The sequence below is a fragment of the Sylvia atricapilla genome, chromosome Z (genome assembly GCF_009819655.1).
Source record: "Sylvia atricapilla isolate bSylAtr1 chromosome Z, bSylAtr1.pri, whole genome shotgun sequence".
Lineage (NCBI taxonomy): Eukaryota > Metazoa > Chordata > Aves > Passeriformes > Sylviidae > Sylvia > Sylvia atricapilla.
Genome location: NC_089174.1, coordinates 50,679,241 through 50,701,975, shown reverse-complemented (window position 1 = coordinate 50,701,975; position 22,735 = coordinate 50,679,241). Strand labels below are relative to the sequence as shown.

The following is a 22,735-nucleotide window of genomic DNA, read 5'->3' as shown; positions in this document are numbered from 1 at the left end:
ATTTCCATTTAACAGAATATAATTGCATGAGGTATGTACTGGTTTTGGGTAGGACAGAGTTAATTTTCCTCATAGCAGCTTGTGACAGGAAGTATTAAGGCCTTCTCTGCTTCTCACCTTGCCCTACCAGTGAGAGTGCACAAGAAGATGGAAAAAGTCTCAACTGGGACAGTTGATCACAACTGACCCAAGGGATATCCCACACCATATGATGTTGGGCTCAGCATTGAAAGCTGGGGGAATGGTGAGGAAGGAAGGGTGTTCAGAGTTGTTGCCTCTTCCTTTCCAAATAACTGTCAACACTCAATAAAGTTACTACTCTCTTGGAAATGTTTAAACACCTCTCTGCCAATGGGGCAGTTGTTTAAACACTGTTTTGCCTTAATTGCGAATTTTGGCTGTTCAGTTGTCTATAACTGAACCCATGAGTTTTCTCACTTCTACTTTTCCATTTCTGTCTCCCATTGTGCTAAGGGAAAGTGACTGAGCAGTTGTATGGCACTTTGCTGCTCTTCATCTACCAAATTAGATCAATTTAGTAGACAAATTCTGATATATGTAATTTCAGTAACTTCTTAAAGACAGGGAACAGCAGAACTATAAAACTGTTGAGGAGGAGCTCAAAAGTCATTCATCATGATGACCATGAAATCAAGTGAAGGTGGCAGGAGGACTCCTTGTATGAACAAGGAGCTCCTGACTGGGCTTAAGCAATAAAAGAGAGGCACAGAAAAGTTGTAATCATGAATGGACACCCCAAGAGGATTACAGAACATTATCTGAACATGCAGGGATATGGTTAGGAAAGGGAAAGGCCACACAGAGTTGTCTCTGATGAGAGATATGAAAAGCAGCAAGTTTGGTTCCTATCAGCAGTAGAAATAAGTTTGCCTTTTTTTTTTTTTTTTTTTTTTTTTTTTTTTTTTTTTTTTTTTTTTTAATACATAGGCCTGCTGCTGAATGAGGCAGGGACAAAGGGGATGGAAAAGGCTGAATTACTGAGCCTTCTTGGCAACCTGTAGTGGTTAAGACTTGCCCTTGGTATTATCAAGTATACGAGAACTGTGCAATAGTCTTGATGAGGGAAGCAGAGAAGAATCACATTAGAGAACATTTAAATTAATTGGATAAACAAAAAGTCTGTGGCCCTAGTGAGATGCACTTTTGAGTGCTGAGGGAGCAGATTGATGTCACTGCAATGCCACTGTATGATCTTGAAAACGTAGTGCCAGTTGGAAAAGGTACTGAGGACTAGAAAAAAGGCAATCCTTCTCCTGTCTTACGGAAGGACAACAAGGAAGATCAAAAGAAAGATCTGAGGGACCACTGCTTGATCAATCTTACCTTGGTCCCTGGGTAAGGAATGGAGGAACTCATTCTGGATGCTATCTCCAAACATTTTGAGGAAAAGAAAGTGGTTAGTCATAGTCAAGCATAGGTTTTTAAAAGGGCCTTATGCCTGATCAATGTGATGACCTTTTATGGCGAGATGAGTGGATTGGTGGATGAGACAAGAGGATATTGTTTATGTCGACTTTGGCAAGACTTTCAGTGTTGTTTCCTGTAGCATGCTAATAGATAAACTAATTAATGCGGTCTACTGAAGTGAATTGTGAAGTGATTTGAAAGGCTAAAATGGCTGTGACCAGTGACATAAGGCTGGGGTCCAGTCACTAGCAGAGTACTCTAGGGCTTAATACTGGATTTTGAATTCTAAAATTAATTTCAATTGACCTCCTGCTTAGATACATAAATTATATACTGTGATGTGTATATCATGACTTTTTTTTTCTCTGTACGAATGTTGACGGTAGTGATTTGGGCATAAATCATTCATTTGTGCTGACATAAAAGTCACTGAAGTCTTGAAAGCTTGTCAGTCTGGTAAATATTATTTGTCTCCTTCCTTATCTAAGATTGCTGGATCTGTTTGTGTCTGCAAAACCAAATAAATAACAAGATTTTTGTTTTAAGGATGTGATTTGCATAACAGCCTCAGGAACTTTATATTTGCAAATAAGACACCTTGGGTCTCTTTCTGAGTACTTTCAACTTGGTACATGGCACTTGCTTTCTTCTGTAGCAGCATTGTTTGCTTTTAAAAATAAGCTGTTTGGCACTTATATTTGAGTTTTATCTAAATATTAAAGAGAATGTAGTAGAGCAGCTGAATACTGTTACTGTCCTACTCCCTAGGCTGCGCCCTGAAGTACAGATTATTTTTCTGGGTTATATTTTTCTGAAACTAGGTAACATGTGCCATGTACTCTGTTTTATCTGTCTTCCAAGGAGATAGTGTAGGTGGGGCATGACTTCAGGTGACAATACTGCATTTGGAACAGAGCATCTCTCCATGTTCCTGCTACTCACAGGAAGTATGAAGACCTTTTTGGGGAAAGCCCATGAAAAACAAGTGAAGAGACTTTTCTAATCACTGAAGTCTAGTTTGAGGAGTGAGATTTGAACCTATTTTTTGTGGTTGATGGCTTTGCTCTAAAAGAAGAGTAGAGTGTGCACCTTTAAGCCTATCCCCACCAAAGCTTAGTTTCTGAAGAGAATGAAATCCTAGTAAAGCTAAAAATTAGTTGTAATTTTCTGAATTACACTGACTAGTTGTAAGGTAGGGGCATGGAAAGTAAGAGTTATAATTTATTTATTAATGTGGGATTTGAATCAATAATATGAAGGAAGTATGGTTTTTTGAAGTTATGTGTTATGTCCTTTTCATTTAGAAGAACTTTGTTTCAGTATGAATAATATATATGTAAAATAATTGCGCTCTCTGCTATGACTTAATTTCAGAGACCCCAAGCTGCATTGCAAGGTGTGAATGTTGTGCAGCATGGAAACCTGGGTATTACAAGTGCTCTTGCTGCTGAAGGTGGGGTCCTTCCAAATCATGGTTCTGTTCTTCGAATCATTGTTGAAAATGTTTTTTACCCTGTCACTTTAGACATACTCCATCAGGTAATGAAGTTTGCTTAAAAAAAGTCACAATCTCTTTCAATCTTGCTACTGTAAATCCATTACTTGATTTTTTTTTTTTTTTTTAAGTACCTGTGGTTCCTGAATCTTCTGAGTGAGGACTATCTCTAAAATAATTTCCTGAACCCAGGTATCTAGGTTTGAAATAGTTCTGTGTAAATGAAATTCAAGTAAACAGGGCTTCAATACTCCGATTTTCATGTTGTCTCATTTAGTTCCTTGCTGTGGAAGCAGCACCAAATTGAACTGTTAATTCTGCTTTCATGATAAGCTAGTGAAATATTGAATCCATAGCCCTCTTTCTCCTGAGTAACCCTTGTGGTTTGCTTTGTATTTAGGGTTTTATATTCACTTTTATATCTCAGTGCAAGTAATGTAATACGCAAATTTCTTGGACAAATGTTTTTGATCGTTCATCTTTAAAATGGCATTTGACTACCTCTGAAGGCTTAGAAAAATGCTAGGCTGTGGTTATGAAAGACATTACTGTAACTTCTGCTGGGTGTTTGGACTATGCTGTTGAAAGCTCTAAGTTTAAAAATAATAACTTTGAAACCACTTCTTTGCAACCATTATCTGTTGATAATTTACAAATATTGCAAAGTTTTTCATACTTGAAGCTTTTGTAATTGGTAGTGATTAATGCAGTAAAAACCATGCCCCACATATAAGTTTATTAAATAATACAGTTTAGAATAACTTGGATGATTTTGTAGGAACATGCAGTCCTGGAAGATTCTCTTCCTTCTCTGCTAAGATCTCAAACAATAATTGTTTTTTGTCTTACCTCTTAAAATCTTCTGTTTCTCTGTACCTCCTCACCGTGATTCTGATTAACTAGTCTACATATTAGTTGTCACTTGGATGTAGCAGTTTGCCTGATCTAAACCTTTGTATCTGTCTTTGAGTGTTGCTTACTGATTACTGAACCTGTGCAAATACTATGTCAGCTGCATAGGATTATAGTTGCATTCAGAATAACCTCAGAACGAGCTCTTTATTTATGGGAGCTGTGTTAGCTCTAAGAATGCAACAACAAAGAGGAAATTTTTATTAATTTAGTTTATTTTGATTTTAGTCTACTTCAGTGCAGCACAACTGTGTTTTCAGTATTTGAATTGCTCTCACTCAACTACTTTTCCAGTATGTCTTGAAAATTTAGCAATATTTGAGAAGAGATCTGTTTTGGAGTTTTTAATAGGGGACAATCTCCTCTCATTAAAGCAGCACTTTGTGCCCAATTGCTGCAATCTGACTTTTACTTTGTGTGGTAAGGCTAATGGAAATTAGTATTTTCACTGACAAGTATGGCATCTTATGGAGCACCAGTAAGCAAGCTGTCATCTCATACTTGGATTGTATATTGTAAGTTGTCTTGCTTGTCAAGAAATGAACTTTTTTAATCACAATTCACCTTAAAATATTTATCATAAGAAGTTGAAAATTCATTGTTATCTTTGCAGAAAAAAAATTTATATATACAGTGTGTTTAGGTTTAAAATCAAACAGGAAGGAGTACATTTCATTTCATTACCTTGAAAAGATCTATTAAGTTCTCTGGACAAACATGGAAAAACATATGTTGAGAAGATGTATTTAGGCATTTCTTAAGAGGAAGTGCTTTATGAACAGGAACTCAAAGGCTAAACTGTTGTGAAAAAGTTTCTGTTCTGTTTTCTATGACTAAATGATGACTGCAGCATTAAAATCTTATTTCTGGGTACAAAAAGCTGGGACATTAGTCTTGTATTGTTGATTCTAGGCCTAAGAGGCTGGAAAGAGGTGCTTATACTTATCTATGGCCTTTCCTTCAATTGCAGGTTTAATATTTCTCAGGGGTTTCTGCTTTCCTGACTTTGCATTGATTCTAACAGTTTGTCTGAAAACTAATAGTATTTCTCAAACTCACCTTTCCTCTTTGGCTGTTAATTTGGACATCTTTTTCTTGCAGTTACATGATATGTCCTAGCTTTATTTTTGTCCTCACTCTTTGTGGCTTTGCTTTTGTATAGATATCTGCATGTAATGCACACTTTCATTTTCAATGTATATATATTTAAATTCAGCCTTTAAAAGTATTTCTGCATTACTTATGTTTGCAATCTGTCTAATGTACAGATCATAAAGGTGGATACCTTGAAATGTAGTTTGCAGTTCCCATCTCAACTGACTTCCAGTAACAAGGAATAATACTAATAGAAATAGACAGATCCATGAGGTTAACAGGTGGTTCCATGGTGTACTTGAATAAATTTTGGGGTTTTTGTCCATGAGATAATCTATTCAACACCTGTTCCACTGACACCTGATGTGATGCACTTTTCTTAGAGGGGAAAAAGGGTTCTAGTGTAAGAGCTAGTGGGACTTATTGACAGAGCTTTAAATTAGGTTGGAACAGGGAAGGGGAATGTGTATGAGCTAGAGAACAAGAGGCTGGAGAGAAGCACTGTGGAAAGGGACCTGAACATCTGGTCAATGGCAACTTGAATATGAGTCAGCAGTGTACAGGGTCTGGAGGGAGAGACATATAGAGAGTGGCTGAGGACACTTGGTCTGTTCAGCCTAGAGACGACTGAGAGGGGATCTCATTGCAGTTACAGCTTCCTCAGAGGGGAAGTGGGAGGAGCAGGCACTGATCTCTTCAGTGTTGTGACCAGAGACAGGACTTGAGGAAATGACTTGAGGAAAAGCTGAGTTGTGGGATGAGGGTGTTTGGTACAGGCTCTCCAGGAAATGATTACAGCACTAAGCCTGACAGAGTTTCCAAGGCCTTTGGACAATGCTCTCAGGCAGATGGTGTGACTCTTGCGGTCTCATGTGCAGAGCTGGGAACTGGACTTGGTTGATGATCCTTGTGGATCCCTTCCAACTCAACATGGTCTGTGATTTTATGACTTGTGGCGTCCATTTCTCAAACCTCAACTCTGATTCATTATCCACAATTTTTCTGCAGACACTGGACAAATGCCTGTTTGGACTGTCCTTCCTTGTAGTTAGTTGATTAGACATTGTTAATTCTTTAAGGAAATTTTATCCTTCTTTCACATTTTTTGTAGCCTTTATTTTTTTTAACAAAATTCTGAGTTCACACAATTTTTGTTCAGCTGTCACAACAGAAATATTTTTCAGAAGTTTATTTGGAATATTAAATGCTAGTTTTTAGTGTGCGTGAATTATTTACTGCTTCTTAAAGTCCATGTTTTTTCCCTAACAGGTTTTCTCTAAATTTGGCTTTGTTGTGAAGATTGTTATGTTCCATAAGAACAATCAGTTTCAATCTCTGCTCCAATATGCTGATGCAACAAATGCATATTATGCCAAAATGGTAAGTATAGTGTATTCAGCTTGATTTTGTTTGTTTGTTGGGGTTTTTTCCTGCCGAGGGACAGGGGAACCATTAGGAGTATTTTGACTGTTAACTTTGTGATTTCTAATCATTCTAACAATCTTGTTGCACATGAGTAACTTTGACATCTCTCTTTAGTTAAGAAGACAGCACTCTGCCATCAACTGCAAATGAATGTATAGCATGTACTCCAGGACCTGCATGAGTTTATCAAAACAAAAATCATTGATAATATTCCATCTCAGTCTTCTCAAGGCTGAATAGGCCCAGCTCTCTCAGTGGTGAAAGAGATGCTCCAATTGCTTAATCAACTTTGTAGGTCTACACTAGACCCTTCCCAACAGCTCCATGTCTCTTTTGGGCTGAGGAGTCCACAGCTGAACACAGCACTCCAAATGTGGCCTCACCAGTGCTGAGCAGAGGGGCAGGATCACCTCACTTGACCTCCTGGCAATACAGCACCCCAGGATGCCATGGCCTGCATGGCCACAAGGACAGATTGCTGGCTCACAGGCAGCTTGTGGTCCACCAGAACCCACAGCACCTTCTCTGTGGAGCTGCTTTCCAGCAGATCAGGCTCCAGTCTGCTCTGCATTTGCTTTTGCTGAATTTCAGAAGGTTCCTCTCTGCCCATCTCTCCAGTGTGTCAAGGTCCTTCTGAAGGGCTGCACAGCCCTCTGGGGTATCAGCCACTCCTCCCAGCTTTGTGTTGTCAGTGACATTGCTGAGGAGGCCTCTGCCCCTTCACCCAAGTCATCTTTAGTTCTCATATACAGGAAGCATGAGGTAAATAAATAGTCAGATGTGTAGAAAAGCCTTAGCAATCTTTTTATGACACCTATGATTCAAGTCCCAGAGAGGCAGACTGGAGAGTTTTTTCTATACCAATGGTCACGCCAGTACATGGGTGCCTCTGTTTGCTGTATAAAAGCATTGCCCACAACAATTATGCACCACTTCTGGGTGTTGTTTGGCACAAGATCTGTCTGCTCTGCTGTTTCAGTTAAAGTCATGCCCAAGTCTGGGGACTTAAATTGGAAAAGACCCTTGGGTTCATTGAGTCCAATGATAAACGTAATGCTGCCAAGTTCAATTCTAAACTATGTCCTGAAGCACAACATCAGCACATCTTTTAAATACCTCCAGGGGTGGTGACTCCACCACTTGCCAGTTCCAATGCCTGATAACCCTTTTGATGAAAAAAATTTTTGTAATATCCAGTCTAAATTTCCCCTTACAGAACTTGAGCCTACTTCCTCTTGTCATGTCACTTGTTACACCAGAGAGGAGGCCAACTCCTACATTGCTACAGGTTCCTTTCAGGCAATTGGAGAGAGCAGTAAGGTCTCTCCTGAGCCTCCTTTCCCTCAGGGCAGACAACCCCAGCTCCCTCCAGCACTCCTTACAGGACTTGTGCTTCAGATCCTTCATTAGAGTCCCTCATGTAAGGGTCAGTTCATCCAGTTAAAATTTCTAATTTAGTATTCCTGTTACCATCTGATACTGTGTGTTGAGTGGGAGAGAAGTAAGATTAGAAATATAGGAAGTCAAGTCATGCTTAAAGCTATGTTTTTTCCAATTCGCACAAGGTGATATAATGCTAACTAGTGGACTACACTAGAACTCTACAGAGGATATTTAGGTAAGGATAGTGGCAGCATAATTGTCTACTTGGTGTTTAAAAAGAGGGCTTAATACCAGATGGTGAATTGCTGTTTGGACACAATTGCAAGGTGAAAACTCTATAATGGTGGAATAGTTTGAATTGGAAGCAACCTTTAAAGGTCATCCAGTCCAATCCCCTGGAGTGAGCAGGGTCACCTTTAGTGAGATCAGGTTGCTCAAAGCCCAGTCCAATGGGCATCAGCCTCCTCTCAGGGCAAGCTGTGCCAATGTTTCATTACACTCATTGTAAAAAAACTTCTTCCATATAGCTAATCCAAAGCAACCCTCCCATTTAAAGCTATTACCCGTTGTCCTATAATAATCTGTCCTACTGAAAGGTCTGTCTTGATCTTTCTTACAGGCCACCTTCAAGTACTGAAAACCTGCATACAGTGGTTTCATGTTCTCCAATTTCTCTTTCTCAAATAAGTGTAGTGGTTTGGGTGTCTGCTCAAATTATTTACTCTTTTTCTGCTGTGAGATAGGATTTGGAGAGAAGCAAAGCAGATCCAAAACTTAAAAGAGTGTAAAGACAGGTTTATTGACAAAGCTACAGGAGAGAAAAAAAATTAATAGGAATGAGAATAAACCTTTCAAAACACCTCTCTTCCAACAGCTGTTCACTTTCTCACTGACTACATAAGAAACAAAACCTGGGATTTTCAGTCAGTTTCACCACTTTAAAATAGTCTTTTATCAGTTCTTAGGGAGAGGAGCCTCTCTTAAAAATCTCATGGAGACACTGCCACAAAGAAAAGAACAGTTCTCTGGTGGCTCCCATGTCATGGTACAGCTGCCCGGAAACTCTGCAAACCATGAAGTCCCTCCCATTTGGCAGCTTCTCCCTCAGCTGTGCTCATGGGAATATCAGCTTTTTTAGGATACGGATTAAGGATGACTGTTCTAGTATAAAACAAAGTTTCTCTTCATCATCTCTCAAATCATCTTCATCTCAAAAAACTAGAGGTCTTCTTTTTCCCTGCGGGCTGACAACTTCATATCTCTGTATCTCTGTCTTTCTCTGTCCAAAATGCTCAATTAGATTAGAGCTACATCAGCTCACAGCTATGACTAGAACTTTGCATCCTCCCAAAAAGCATTCTGTAAATTACAGGTAGATATTTTAGTCCATATTCTCCATGGCCTCACAAGAGAAGTCCAGCCCAAACTAAGCAACTCCTCAATCTTTCTCTCACTTAAGACTGTTATTTCTCTCTTTACTGACTTCTGTCTCATGCGCTGTCTCCACGTCTGACTCTGTCCTTTTCCTCTCACTTCGGGAAAGGTTATTGCTTTGCAAGTTTCATTTGTGCAAGGAAAGAGTTAACATCCTCCCAGGTCTGCAGAGGGCATGAGTGTTTTTCCGGGCAGTAGCCCAACGTGGTAAAATCCGGCCACGCTGCGGTTCCGCTAGGATCTCGGCAGCCGGGCAGGCTGATGGACACTTCCATACCCCTCGGTGGTATTGGGGTGGGCCCAGCCACACCCGGGGGCCTGGCGGACGCCTCCCGCGGGGCGGGCCTTAATGTTTGCTGGATGTTAGTAGCTGTGGCTTTGCTTTCCCCCGCAGGCAGCTGCTGGTCCCCAAAGGCCAGACCAGGCTTGGCCCGAGCAGGGCCTGGCTGGCCCGGCCTCCCTGCAGCAAGGAGCGAGCCGGGACCAGCTTATCTCTCCCAAGGCTGGAAGAAAAAGGGAAAGATTCCCGGAATTCTCTCATTTTAACGTGTCAGCTTTCTACTGGTTTAACCAGATATCAATATTTAACCCTAGTCACTGATTGGGTTTCACTATAGCTTCGTAGAAAAGTCACTTCTGTAGGTGTTTCCCTTTCCTCATCAAACATTAATAAATGCAAAACTTGCACACTGCAATAATAATGTAAACTTACAGTATTGGCTTGCCATCATGTGTTTTATCTCTGAAAATGTCTTTTTCAGTCTCTGGATGGCCATAGTATCTACACTGGGTGCTGCACTCTGCGTATTGATTTCTCCAAATTAACTAATCTAACAGTGAAGTACAACAATGACAAAAGTAGAGATTTCACTCGCCCTGACCTTCCTTTTGGTGATGGCCAACGAACTGTGGAGACATCTGCTGCCTTTTGTAAGAAACCTTCACATCTAGCGCTAAATACACACAGATGATAATTTTTGTGTCGCATTTATGCTCTGAATTCATGTTAGGTTCAGAGAAGGGTACATTTTGCGTACATTTGTTTGCTACATCCAGTAAAACTTGTATGGGAAGTGTGAAGTCCAAGTCATAGTAAGTGAATAAATAACATGAGGAATACTTGTGGGCAAATTTAAAGTGTTGTAAAAAGGTACAAAACACTGCTAAAATGCTGTGAAATGGTATAATTGGTGCGGGTAATATAGTAAATATTTTGCATCAGAATGGAAATCACCACAAATTGACACTGGCTGCCTAAAGCTGCTTGAAAATAAGTGTTTTATGGGTATTAGCTCTTATTTGTTGATCTTTTAAGGATAATTGAGTGCTGCAAGAAACAAAACTGTAATAAAATCCAAAATTCTCTACTTACTTGTGTATGTCTGTATTTATCTTCTAAAATATAAAATCTAAGAAATTTTCTTAGATTTTAGAGGTCATTTTGGCATATAGAAGTGTCTGCTTGTAGTGACACTGGAAAAATGCTCACAAGACAATTTGAATGATTTTAGATTCTCTCTAATGACAACCATTAGCAATAATACACAGCTAAGAACTGTCTTAACTGTTGGATAGGTATCTAAGTACTGTTCAGTTGATAAGCACAGTAAAAAGCATGAGAGAATAATTCCCTCTTTTCCTTTACATTTCAATAGTAGCTAGGGAAAATACTGGGTTTGGTTTGATTTTTTTGGATAGTTGTGTTAGTTAGCTTAGATTAGAATAAGAAAATGAGTTGCATTCACTACTTTCTTGACTTTCATCTTTACTGCTCCCCTTAAACACAGGCCTTGGATCTTTATGTAGTGGACAACTGTCATTACAGTCTGGGGCAGAGGAAGATGGTGGAATTTGCCATACAGCATTATAGAAATGTGCTGTTATAGGACTAATATATTCTAATTAATTAGACTTGCACTATTTGAAATGCCAGTGGAAGGGTAAAGTACAATTAGAGTAGTTTATTTCTGCACTTGCTTGTAGGGGAGAAGTAACTATGCTTTTGGAGAATAACATATGAACAATTCTCAGTCTTACCCCTCACTCTAACAAGCTTCTCATTGCTAAGAACCTTGTTTTCTCTTACTGTAAGAGTAAGAAGGGCTGGAATAGTCTCATGTCTGTACCAAAATTTGTCTGTGGTACACTCACAGTAAAGCAGCTGCACGTATATTAAAAAAAAGCCCCAAACCAATAAATAGCTGTAGATGGGGAGAAGTGTACTTCCTAGCCTTTCTGTCAGTGGTGACAACATGCATGTATTGTCATTGGCATGTTCTGAGAGGCTTAGTTACAGAAGATGAGCAAAAGATGTTCTCGGTCATGTGAGTACTTCCACTACCTCTTATTACTAGTGGATGTTGGTTTGATGTAGAATTAGAAGACACAGCTGGTAACTATCAGAATAATAACGCTGGGGATATTTTAGACTTAAAGTTATCTTTATAGCAAAACTGAACTGCTCTTGAAACTTGTTTTTCTTCTCTTTTTTCTTTATTTTTCTTTTGCTTTTAATGGAAAATATACTGGACTATAAACAAACAGATTTCACACATACTTTGCATTTAAAGAGTTTCTTACATCCAGTGAATAATAGCAGAAATACATAAATTGGCTTGCTTAGAAAGCTAGGCTGATAACCATAAAGCAAATGAATTAAAAAAATAAAAAAAAAAAAAAGCAACAAAGAATTCCAGATCTTTCTGCATTAGCTTAGTTTCACAATTAATTACATTCCTGATTTTGGTATCCGGGTGCAACATGCAGGTCTTATTTGGCAGAATAAAAGTTCTTGATCAATTTCTTCATTCATGTGGCCATTACTATTCTTGGATTGTGAATAAGTGATTAATAACCATATTGCCAGAACTTGTTAGTATAATGCACCAATGCGTGTATTTCAAGAATGTATTTACTTGCTTTGGTGTGATAAATGTGTTCAGTGTTTTATGTGAAAGACACTTTGTTGCCACAGATAAGAGGAGGTGTAATGTGATGCAATATTCATGATCTGTGGTGTCTGTTCCATTTCTTTTTGTAATTCATAATAGATACTTCTTTTGGTATTGTATTATCCCTATCAATAACCGTATGCTAGTAGCTCTATTTTAGTCAGTGGTGTGGAGGTTTGAGTAGTTAAACAGACATATTACCAAGCTTGTAGAATGTGTTTTCTGATTTTACCTGCCCCTTTTGAAAAAAATTAAAATCTGGTGTGTCCTTGCGTGTGAACAAATACACAACTCAAGTTTGTTTCTAACTGCTTGGAACACAGCTTTGTGTGCTATCCTGGGTAGCACTTACCTCCACATGCTGTTGTGGAAATCAGAGTTATCTTTGATGCTGGGACTCTCCATAGGTTGCTATTCCAAGTCTGTTAATTCTTGTCATTTCCAGGGCAACTATAAAAAACACTGGTTATTTATAAGTTGCACAAACTGGGAAAGTACATCTCCTTAAAAAGCAGAACATATATGCTTTATGCACTTCAGCAGCTAGTAAATTTCAGAATCTCAGATTAGTTGTAGAAGTTTGTATTGTTTAATTTGTACTAATTTGTACTTAGTATTCAGGAGTTGTATCTCATCATTGCAAAACATCTTTGACTGTATTTACTTGAAGAAAATTTCTAGAATACATGTCCATTGTACAAATAGAAACCATTGAACACAGGCTTTAACAGATATGAATCTCTGCTCTGCTTTCCTATTCAAACTTCTCTAATTTACATTTTACCCTGACTTCATTTTAGAGAAAAATGTTGAGGGTGACCAGAATGTTTGCCTTCAAAAGTGGCTGAAAATTGTCTTTGTAAAACAGAATCTTAGCTTTCAATGAGAGTTTTAACCCAAAAGTTTTATAAATATTTTGAATCACAGATAAAGTCAAAATAGCGGCATTGGTAGCTGATTCTACTGAAATCTTTTCTGTTGTCTAAAACTTTTAAAATCTACTTAAAAAAAAATCTGTCTGTTCTCTCTAGCCACACAAAATACCATCTTTCCATCATATACAGGGCCTTCTGGGTTTGCCCCACCCCTGGGCTTTCCTCAGGGAGCAGGTAAGTTTGTTTTCTAAAAATGTGGTGTTTATAGTTATGGCTAATGGCCAGTCTGAAACATCTGTTCAGAGCCATTTGTTTTAAAATATATCAATCAGAACACAATATTAATTTGAGTAATTGTAATTCTTTCTCATATAAATATTAAATAAAATAAGTTTCTGTAGTAAAAAGCATATACTGGTGTAGTTTATCATTCAATAAGCAAAGAACTTAAATGCCATAATAAAGATTACATGCAAGAAAAGAAATGAAGCATTTGTTTTTCTCAGAATCATAAAACTACTATGATTCTCAGAATAAACTTGTGTGCTGAATTATTTTTCTTCTTTCTTGGGTTGCAATTTATGTGCCCTTTTGTTTGGGTCGGTTTGTGTAGCTGAATATTCCTTTTTTCTCTGAAAGGGAGGTGCTTACTGCTTTCATGGTCAGATACTAGTAATAACTAAACTCCTTAAAAGCATTTTTTAATTGAATACTGATGTTTTTGCCAAATATAACCTGCTTCTGTATTCTTCCTTTTCCACTTTGAGATGTCAAGTGACGATATTTATGCTTTTTCAGGTCCTTCTGTTCCGCCTGCTCCTGGTGCACTTGGTCCTCCCATGGTCACCACATCAGCAGTGCCTGGACACATGACTAATCCTGGTATTCCAGGAAACTCCGTTTTACTAGTCAGCAACCTCAACCCTGAAGTAAGTTTGACTGGTGGAACTGATGCAAGTGTCACCTTTTACCAACTACCAGAATCCTGCAAACTGACATGAGCTGAAGGAATAGGAGAAATTGTCTATGTTGATAATATAAAAAACAGGACAGGTCTATACTTGTTTTAGATAGTTGGCGGTATTGATGAGCTTTAGAAACTCCAGTCATTGGTGAAAAGCTTCCTAACAGAATTTACTTCAAGAACCATTTGTTAGCAGTGTAGCTAGTAATTAGAGAGAAGTCTATGGTCAAATGTAAGAAATGTTGGAAGATGTAACCAACATACATATGATAGTTTAGTGATATCTCTCTTAGTATGACTTTTCTGTGTGCTGTTTTATCGGTAAAAAAGGCAAAGGATTTTTCCTTACACTGGTAAAAAAATTAATTAAATAGAAAGGTACAGAAAAGGAAACAAAGGCATGCTAAATCAAGTACCTTTTTCAACATGTATAGGTCCTTTCTAGTTTTGCAACTTTTTTGAGATTGAAGAAAAAGAACACAGGTACATTATGTTATTGACATCACTACATTAATTTTTAAAAGTTAGTAAGTACCCTTGTTAACTTTTCATAGAGCCACACAGATACTTTTTCATATGATGGCTTTAAAATTTCAAGAACAACTTAGAAAGTTATTTTTATAGTGAAAATTACATAGACTGGTCTATAACTGTACTCTCATGTTATTTGAACACTGATCAGTGCTTAATTAAAAGCAATATACATCTTAAAAAATAAAATCAAGCTTTACCAGGACCATGACTTAAAACACAATTCTTTTTGACTGTTAATAAGCAGTCCTGTTGCAGCAATGTAAAATTCTTGTTACACACACTCAATATATTTCCTTAACTATAAACCTGCTAGGAGTTGTTGGCAAAATTGATGTTACCTTTATATTCTCGTGTTTAAAAATCTGTTCACCAGTTTCTTTAAGTAATTGTTCTGTTTCTTTTTTCATACTAACAGCCAAATACACAGTAAGCATCAAAAACCCATCTGTAGAAAGGGTTGTAAGACAAGTAATTTTTTTTCTTTGATTTTTCAATGTATCTGAGTTTCTGATGATGGATGTGGATGTGCTTTCTGCAGCTGACTATTTAAGATGATTTTCTGAATCTGAAAGGAGCATGCCTCTTAAGAATAAGCATATGTGGAGCATAGGTCAGAGCTCTTTTTAGGACATTGATGTTTTACATGGTAGTAATCATAGCTAAGAATTCATGTAGAACTTAGTGCTGTAATGCACGATACAATGTCAATGTCTTAAGTAATGCTTAACTTCTTAAAAGGATAAAAATAAGAATATACTACAGCATTAATGTTGGAAATATATTTCTTGGCACTTCTGTAACGCTTGTCCTTCAGTATTGGTTGTCAGACCCCTGTCACTCCTTTTTCTCTGTATAGAAAATCTGGTTTGCCTTAGTTCATATTTCTCTCCTGTTGCAGGGTTTCAGTGTGCGTTTAAACATTCCTTTAAGACTTTTAAATTATCTGTGTTTGTCTTTCATTCTCTCCCCCTCGCACCCTTTGGTTTGTTGGGTTTTTTTAAGTAGAACTATTGTGGTCTCATTTGAATAAGAAACTTCTTTTTAAAAGCAGAAGTCTCCATCCTGAATTAAAATATTTGGGCCAGAAGAATAAACTCTTGATGAAATTAAATTTTACATTAATAGTAATTATTTACTATCACTAAATGCTGATGATAAATGGGTATGACCTTACACTTAGGCTGAAATGTTTTCTATTTTTCAATAATTTAGGTATGTTTGGTACACATTTGAGTTGAGAAGGAATGGGGCTAGGGAGTATGAAAAGTACTTTTGATAGACAGGTATTTTTGGCACTCATTACTGGCAAAACCTTTGCCTCAGTTGAAAAACTTCTGGCTGCATTAGATTGTAAATTATCTTCTTTGGTATTTGGCACACAAGAATTTAATTGAGAGTCACTGAAGAAAAATAATTCCTTTCAGTATTTAGCTTTCTGTTCAGAGCCAATAATTTAATATAATTTAAATACCAGTTTCTGTATGCTTCATACATAAACAGTTAGATTTGCTGTGTCTCCCTTTTGAATGTCATGGCCATGTAGAGGGATGAGGACAAAACTGATGACAAAGCAAACATATTTTGGAGGAACTGGGTTTAGTTTTGTTGGTATTGTCTGTTACAAAATTCAAAGGAGTTCTTTAATGCTTTATTCTTAATTTAACAAATGTCTCTCATTTTTTTTCATGGAATGAGCTGCTAGCTTAGAATAAGGTCAAATAATGAAGCAACTTTAAAAAAATAATAGCTTCTGCAGCATGACAGAATGAGTCTTGAGTGATGAACATGCATGAGCTGAAGTGTTTGCTTGTTTACGTATTTTACATGTGCGTAGCAAAATGTGTATTAACAAGAGTGCCATACACTGTGGTTATTGCAGGGAATGGCTTTTGGAGAGACAGGTTTATGTATTAGTACGCAGTATCTCTTCCACTCTTTTTGTTTACCATGCACCTATGGAATAGATGTCTTTATTTGCATGGCTTTAGAAATAATGCACTCATTTTATCATTTAAACAGGCCATCACACCTTATGGACTTTTCATCCTATTTGGTAAGATATGTCAAATATACCTTGACAAATCACAGGGCTAGTGGTTCTATTTATTTGACCCATGCTGGTTAATTAAAACTCCATTGCTCTGTGCATGTCCAGGAAATGCACTGAGAGAATGCACTGGTTTTAAAATGACAGTAAGTTGAGACAGGACTTGAAAGCCACAGATACCAAAATGGCAGAACAGTTAGTGTCAGAAGAATTTTGGTGTGTGGTTCAATTTGTTTACTACAGAAAATGGGAAAGCAGTGTAGGATGAAAAAACAGAGGTTGCATCAGAGGAAATTCTGTGCAGAACTAGCTCATACAATTAGCTGCAAGGGACAATGTTTGGCAGAGTAATATTTTAATATGCCATGGTTAAGAGAACTTTGACAACTAATGCTCTGTTTAAAAACTGAACCTGAACATAAACATGTGATAGTATGACTAGGATCTGGAGAATGTTCCTCCACTTATGAGCCCCAGAAAATAATACACAAACTCCCCTTATACTAATGTTTTAAGCAACCTGCTTAATGAGATGATTATTCTTTGTAACACTAATGTTAGTCAAAAGAAAACGACTTGGCCTTGTGCTTTTCATAGCAGTGCTCTGAAAAAATTTTCTTCCTGGATTTCTACAGGTGTGTATGGTGATGTGCATCGTGTGAAGATCATGTTTAAGAAAAGAGGAATTGCTTTGGTTCAGATGGCAGATGCAGCCCAGGCTCAATTAGGTATTGATTTTCAAGGCACAGTTATTCTTCAAGTTAACTAGAGTTTAATATAAAGGAGAAGTTTGTCATCTGTCAGTGACAAGCATAAACAAATTAAATTCATCATTGTGCTGCATTACTACATGCAAACTTTGATAAACTCTTTGTAGTTTAAAAGAAAAGTCCTGTGAATCTCAATCTAGTAAATACTAGATTAAAACATACAACTCTCCTGCTGTTTATTTTAATAATATGTTATATTATTTTCCTGCAATTTATCTTATATCTACCTATTTGAGAAGAATCAACTGGTCTTTATTAAAATGCTATTTTGCATTTTCTTGGCATTTGAACTGGAGGTTATATTGTATCCTTCTACCTTTTTTAAATGTAATGTTGTGACATAGCCCACCTGGTAGATGTGGAAGTTGCAGTTTAAATTTAGAATGTGAAATCTGACACTTAAGTAGAAAACAGTATTAGTATTCAAAGATTTGTCTTTTCTTCCCCTCCATTAATTCTTGTTCAACTTACATTTCCACTGGTTAGCTATCAGCTACTTGAATGGACAGAGGCTTTATGGAAGGGTCATGCATGCTACTCTTTCAAAATATCAGACAATTCAACTTCCTCGTGAGGGACAAGAGGACAAAGGTCTCACAAAGGACTATAGCAACAGCCCTTTACATCGCTTTAAGAATCCCTGCTCTAGGAACTTTCAAAATGTCTTTCCTCCATCTGCCACCCTGCATCTCTCCAACATCCCGTGAGTATCTGCATGTGTCATCTCCTTGGAAGGATGGTTTTTCGGTTATGTTGTCAGGTAAAAAGTCTGATGTAAGTTTTGGTTTTCTTTCCTTGGCCTTTTTACAATTCATTCTGCTGTGGGTAATTCTGGTACACAATTAAAAACAGGTGAATCCTTTAACTGTCCCGTTTTTATCATTAGCAAAGAGAATAACTGGAGGAATTATCTTTTTTATGTTTTCATCAGTTTACGTTTTCTTGAGAGTATGCTTTTGGGTTTTGGCATATTAAATCATGTGTCACCAAATTTCACAAAGGTTAAAGGATTTTTTTTTTATGTAATCTACATGACAACAAATTCATCATTGACCCTGTTATTTGAGATACATACAGTTTTAAATAATTTTAACACTTTTTAAACATCAGTTTCTACAGAATTCAGATCTCTTATGTGGAGGGCAAGTTGTGAGAAAGAAAAAAGTATTTAGTGTGCTCTTTAAGACCTGAAATAATCTTCATGTCTAGGGTGTTATCAGTAGTGTGTGGAGTAACAGCCAAACTTAAGTTTTACAGGCTTCTCTTGTTTGGCAGCTGTGGAGGGAGGGAAAAAAGGAAATTTGGAATATGGAATTTTCCCAAGCAAGAAAGGAAATTAGGTGACACTTTGAAAACAGCTTTTTGAGTAAAACAGAAATCTTTCAGAATTGAAAATATGTGACGTGCACTTGCACAAATAGCAAGATGAAGTGTATTCCTTACGACTTTAGGAGACTTTCATGCAATCTGAATCTTACTGAGAAAGAAACAGGGTTAGATGAAAAACAATCGAGTATGTCTAAAATATCTTTTGTAGCACAATGTGATACTAAAATGTAGACTAAAAGGCAAGTGTGTTGGGCTGAAATGTTGACATGGTTTGAGTTGATGGAGATAAGTTTAAACAGCAAAAACTAGTTTAGAAGTCAAAACTGAGATCTTGATATTATTACAGAACACTGTGCTCTTCTACAAATTGATGGGAGTTTGTTTTTGTTTTGTTTGTTTATTTTTTTTCAATTAGGCCTTCTGTTACTGTTGATGATTTGAAGAACCTTTTTACAAGTAAAGGATCTACTGTGAAAGGCTTCAGATTTTTCCAGTAAGTTTTCTTGTAAAATTGCTGAGAAAGCTTTCATCCTGGAAAATAGCTAATTGCTTTTTTGTGACTTACTATCTGTATAGAACTACAAGCAGAATTCCATGTATACATAGGTATAGGCAAAAGTGATTCTTTTGCCTATATGATTTTATCATGATTTTTATGATGCTTTAAGTCTTAAAATTTTAAATGGAATACTTGATTAGCATAACTAAACTAAAAATATGCATCCTGTTGACAAATTCCATGTGTGTTCAAAGTAAAACAAGTTTAAGGAAATTAAATGCTCACTTCTTAAAAAAATGCAAGCTTTGTGTATGCAAAATGCCATATAAAAAATTAGTGATGACAATGTATCTACATTAATTAATGTTACTTGGCAGCATCATTTTAGTATGATTGATCTTGCTAGAAAAATGTTATCTATTTTGACAATGAAATGATTTCTTAGAGGTCTTCAAGCCTCATTTTGACCTAGCTTTTTGAAGTCCAGTGTAATGAAAAAGTGATACGACTTTAGGCCATCGATTTGCAAAATGTATGTAGCTTTATTGTCTTTACATTTAAGCGGATGCATAAATAGCTCTGATTCTTTTGCTGGGCAAGTGTGTGTAATATAGCTGAGAAAAAAAAACACACCACTTTTGTGTTGGCTAGTGAAAATTTGGTTAGGATTAATAATCATTTTTATTGTTCTTCAGGAAAGATTGCAAAATGGCTCTTATCCAACTGGGCTCTGTGGAAGAAGCAGTTCACGCTCTCATTGAGCTTCATAATCATGACTTTGGAGGAAACCAGCATCTCAAAGTTTCCTTTTCAAAATCTTCGATCTAAATTTTCTGTGAATTTTCCCTTTAAGGCTCCATAACAGTTTTAGTAAAATTTTCAAATAAAAGACTGAGAGAGCTGTGACCAACTCTGTCTCTTGAAAACAAAACCTCATTCATACACAAAGAATTAAGTGATGATGTTTTCTGATTTTAGATGCAAGTATGTAATCCATAGAAAAATTCTTTTGTGAAATAGTTTTAGCAGCAATATTTATCATCAGATTTCCTACTTAAAATTATTTTGAGAACATAATTTCAGCTTTTGTTTAAAATCAGCCTTGCAAAACAATTTAGAGTGCTTCTACAATGTACCAAACAAATATGTTTAATGAAAAGGTAAATCTACCCTGTGCACGTTAAACACTCGTTTGAATGTGAAATAGTGCTTTGGTTTCTTGAAGAAAAGCAAACAGTAACTGTGAGTATCCTCTAAGTAGGATTTATGTTAAGGCGTGTGTGTTCATACTTTGGTGAATCTTTACAAATAACTTTTTATAAACAAGTCTGTGCTGTTCTTATATATTAAATTATTAGAGAAAAGGCAGTGCCTTCTCTCTGTAGAATAAAAAGTATTTGACAAGTTTCTTCAAGGTTTGTGATATTGGAGAATTAGGTTGATTTGACTGTGGGTTGGAAGTTTGATGTCCTATTTCTACTATGAAGAGATGTGTAACAGTACCTTGGAGAAAATAAAACAGGAAAATGGTCTTGATTTAAAATAATTTTTTACATTTCTCAAAGTAATTAAATGTTTGCAATCTTATGGAAAATATTCAGGTCTATGATGGTTTAGCAATTTTTAAGAAGTTATTTTTGCTAAGGTCATCTTTCAGGGCAGAAGAATTAAACCTCGAGGTTTTTTACCACTCTAAAGTCTAATACTTAAATTTCTGTGTATTTACCTAATTTCTTATTATGTGCCTTACTATGTGTGTATGAAACAACAGATTGAAGCCTTGTCTGAAGTATCTTCCAAAGATATTGTGGGCTTTGTGAAAGTTCTACTCTTGGTCTTTTTGAAAATGTTTTCCATGATACTTCAAAATATATTTTTTCATTAATTAATAATTAATTTTGAATTCTAGTTTCTTCTGCTTTCGTATGGGGATTGGATATAAATGAGAATGAGGTTTCATTTTTTGTGAAATCACGTAGAGATTCTTTAAATTTACTTAATTGCACTTCTCTGATGGTAGTTCTTCACTGATAGAAAAAAAAATTCTAAAAAACCCAAACAAACCTGTATAGTAAGGCCAAACAGCAAATCCATTTTTTCTGGATTTCATTTGAGTTTTTGAGAGACACTGGCTGTGTCAGACTATTCTTTTCAGGGTTTCTGCATTTCTTTATTTTTAATACTTTATAGTATTAAACTTAAAGTAATAGAATGCTATAATTCTTTCCTTTGTAAGTGTGAAGGAATGTCTGATGCTGAATCTTGATTCCTCTTTGGGGAATGAGCTGAGATGCAGTTAGGTTTTGCCATGAGTGTATAGATGAATACTGATGACTTCTGATCCTATTTTAAAAAGCTAACTTTCCAGGGATTTTCTTTACCATAAATTAATTGAAAATTAATTTAATTTTACTTTACCACATTTTAAAGACCATTTTCTCTCAAACATGGCATTTATTTACTTCCAGCTGTAAAATTGCAGAATTTGTTTGTTGTAATGTTTTGCCACTCATAATTGTTTTTGTTCATCTGAATTGTATGGCTTTGCCTTTCTAGAAGATATGTTTCTATGATCTGAGTGTTCTGTAGTGAGCTTTCTCAAATTTTCCCTCTGAATTATTTTTGCAAACTCAGTGTAATAGTAGCTTGCCAGATACTACCTTTATGTATGTTAATTGATTACAGGTGTAGTATTAAGGAAACTTCTCAGTCTGACCATCCAGGATCCACTCTGGCAGTCATTCTTGCACCACCTCAGCTGGGACTGAGGCCCCTTCCCAGCTACAGCCCCCACATTCCCACAGTCAGAACAGCTTTCCTTACTGCGTAGACCCCAGGTTTCCCATAGCAGTCTCAGGTGTCCCAACCACTGAAATAATTTCATCACAGTGCAATAACAAACAGGTCGAGCCGGTGTCTCTGAGGAGGGATCCTGAACAAAGGAACCCCTGGGCTTTTATCCCCTCCCCAGTGTGAGTGGGGAAGGTCTGGGATCATCGGCTCCTGCCGGGTCTCAGTGTCTGGTCCCCTGGCTGGGCCGCAGGTCCCCGGGCCCTTGTGCTGAGGGTCGGCTCTTCACAGCCTCTTTGCTGGGCTGCAGCAGCCAGAGCTCAACTGCAGTTCCCCCTGCAGCTGCACCCTGAGCTGCCTCAGGGAAATGTGTTCCTCAATAGTAGCAGCCAATCTGACAGCACAGATGTAGCTATAATAAGTGCTGTACAACACAACTATATAAATATGCAGATTGTACTGGAAAGTTCAACTGGCTTAGGAATAATAGTCCCCTAAGGCATGTTTTAGATTTCACAGAATCAGAGTAGTGTGGGTTGATCTTCATGAGGTACTCACAGGCCCACCAGTCAGTCTGTCCAGGTCCTTCTGGCTGGTATCCTTTCCTTCCCTGTGTATTGACACAGTTTGGTGTTGTCAGCAAACTTGCAGAGGGTGCAGCTGATTCCACCATTCATTGACACCCTGTCACAAACAGGGTTGTTTAACAGCTCTGGTAGCAGTGCTTATCCTTACAGAACACTGCTTATTATTGGTCTCCACTTGGAAATCAAGTTGTTGACCACAACTCTGAATGTGGCCATC

At 37.1% G+C, this 22,735-nt stretch overlaps 1 protein-coding gene across 6 annotated transcripts in view; it reads left to right on the top strand.

The window, feature by feature from the left end:
* PTBP3 (polypyrimidine tract binding protein 3) overlaps positions 1-20,051 on the top strand; it is a 38,173-nt gene extending 18,122 nt beyond the window's left edge. For 5 of the 6 annotated variants that reach the window (XM_066339415.1, XM_066339416.1, XM_066339417.1 and 2 more), the window contains 10 exons: positions 2,803-2,967; positions 6,200-6,310; positions 9,934-10,102; positions 13,155-13,232; positions 13,797-13,927; positions 16,516-16,549; positions 17,179-17,271; positions 17,800-18,016; positions 19,058-19,135; positions 19,837-20,051. In XM_066339415.1, coding sequence (XP_066195512.1) covers positions 2,803-2,967; positions 6,200-6,310; positions 9,934-10,102; positions 13,155-13,232; positions 13,797-13,927; positions 16,516-16,549; positions 17,179-17,271; positions 17,800-18,016; positions 19,058-19,135; positions 19,837-19,969 — 1,209 coding nt within the window. In that variant the 3' untranslated portion in view covers positions 19,970-20,051. The remainder of the gene's footprint in view (positions 1-2,802; positions 2,968-6,199; positions 6,311-9,933; positions 10,103-13,154; positions 13,233-13,796; positions 13,928-16,515; positions 16,550-17,178; positions 17,272-17,799; positions 18,017-19,057; positions 19,136-19,836) is intronic. The other variant, XM_066339418.1, reaches the window with a different exon arrangement.
* Positions 20,052-22,735: the final 2,684 nt, after the last annotated feature.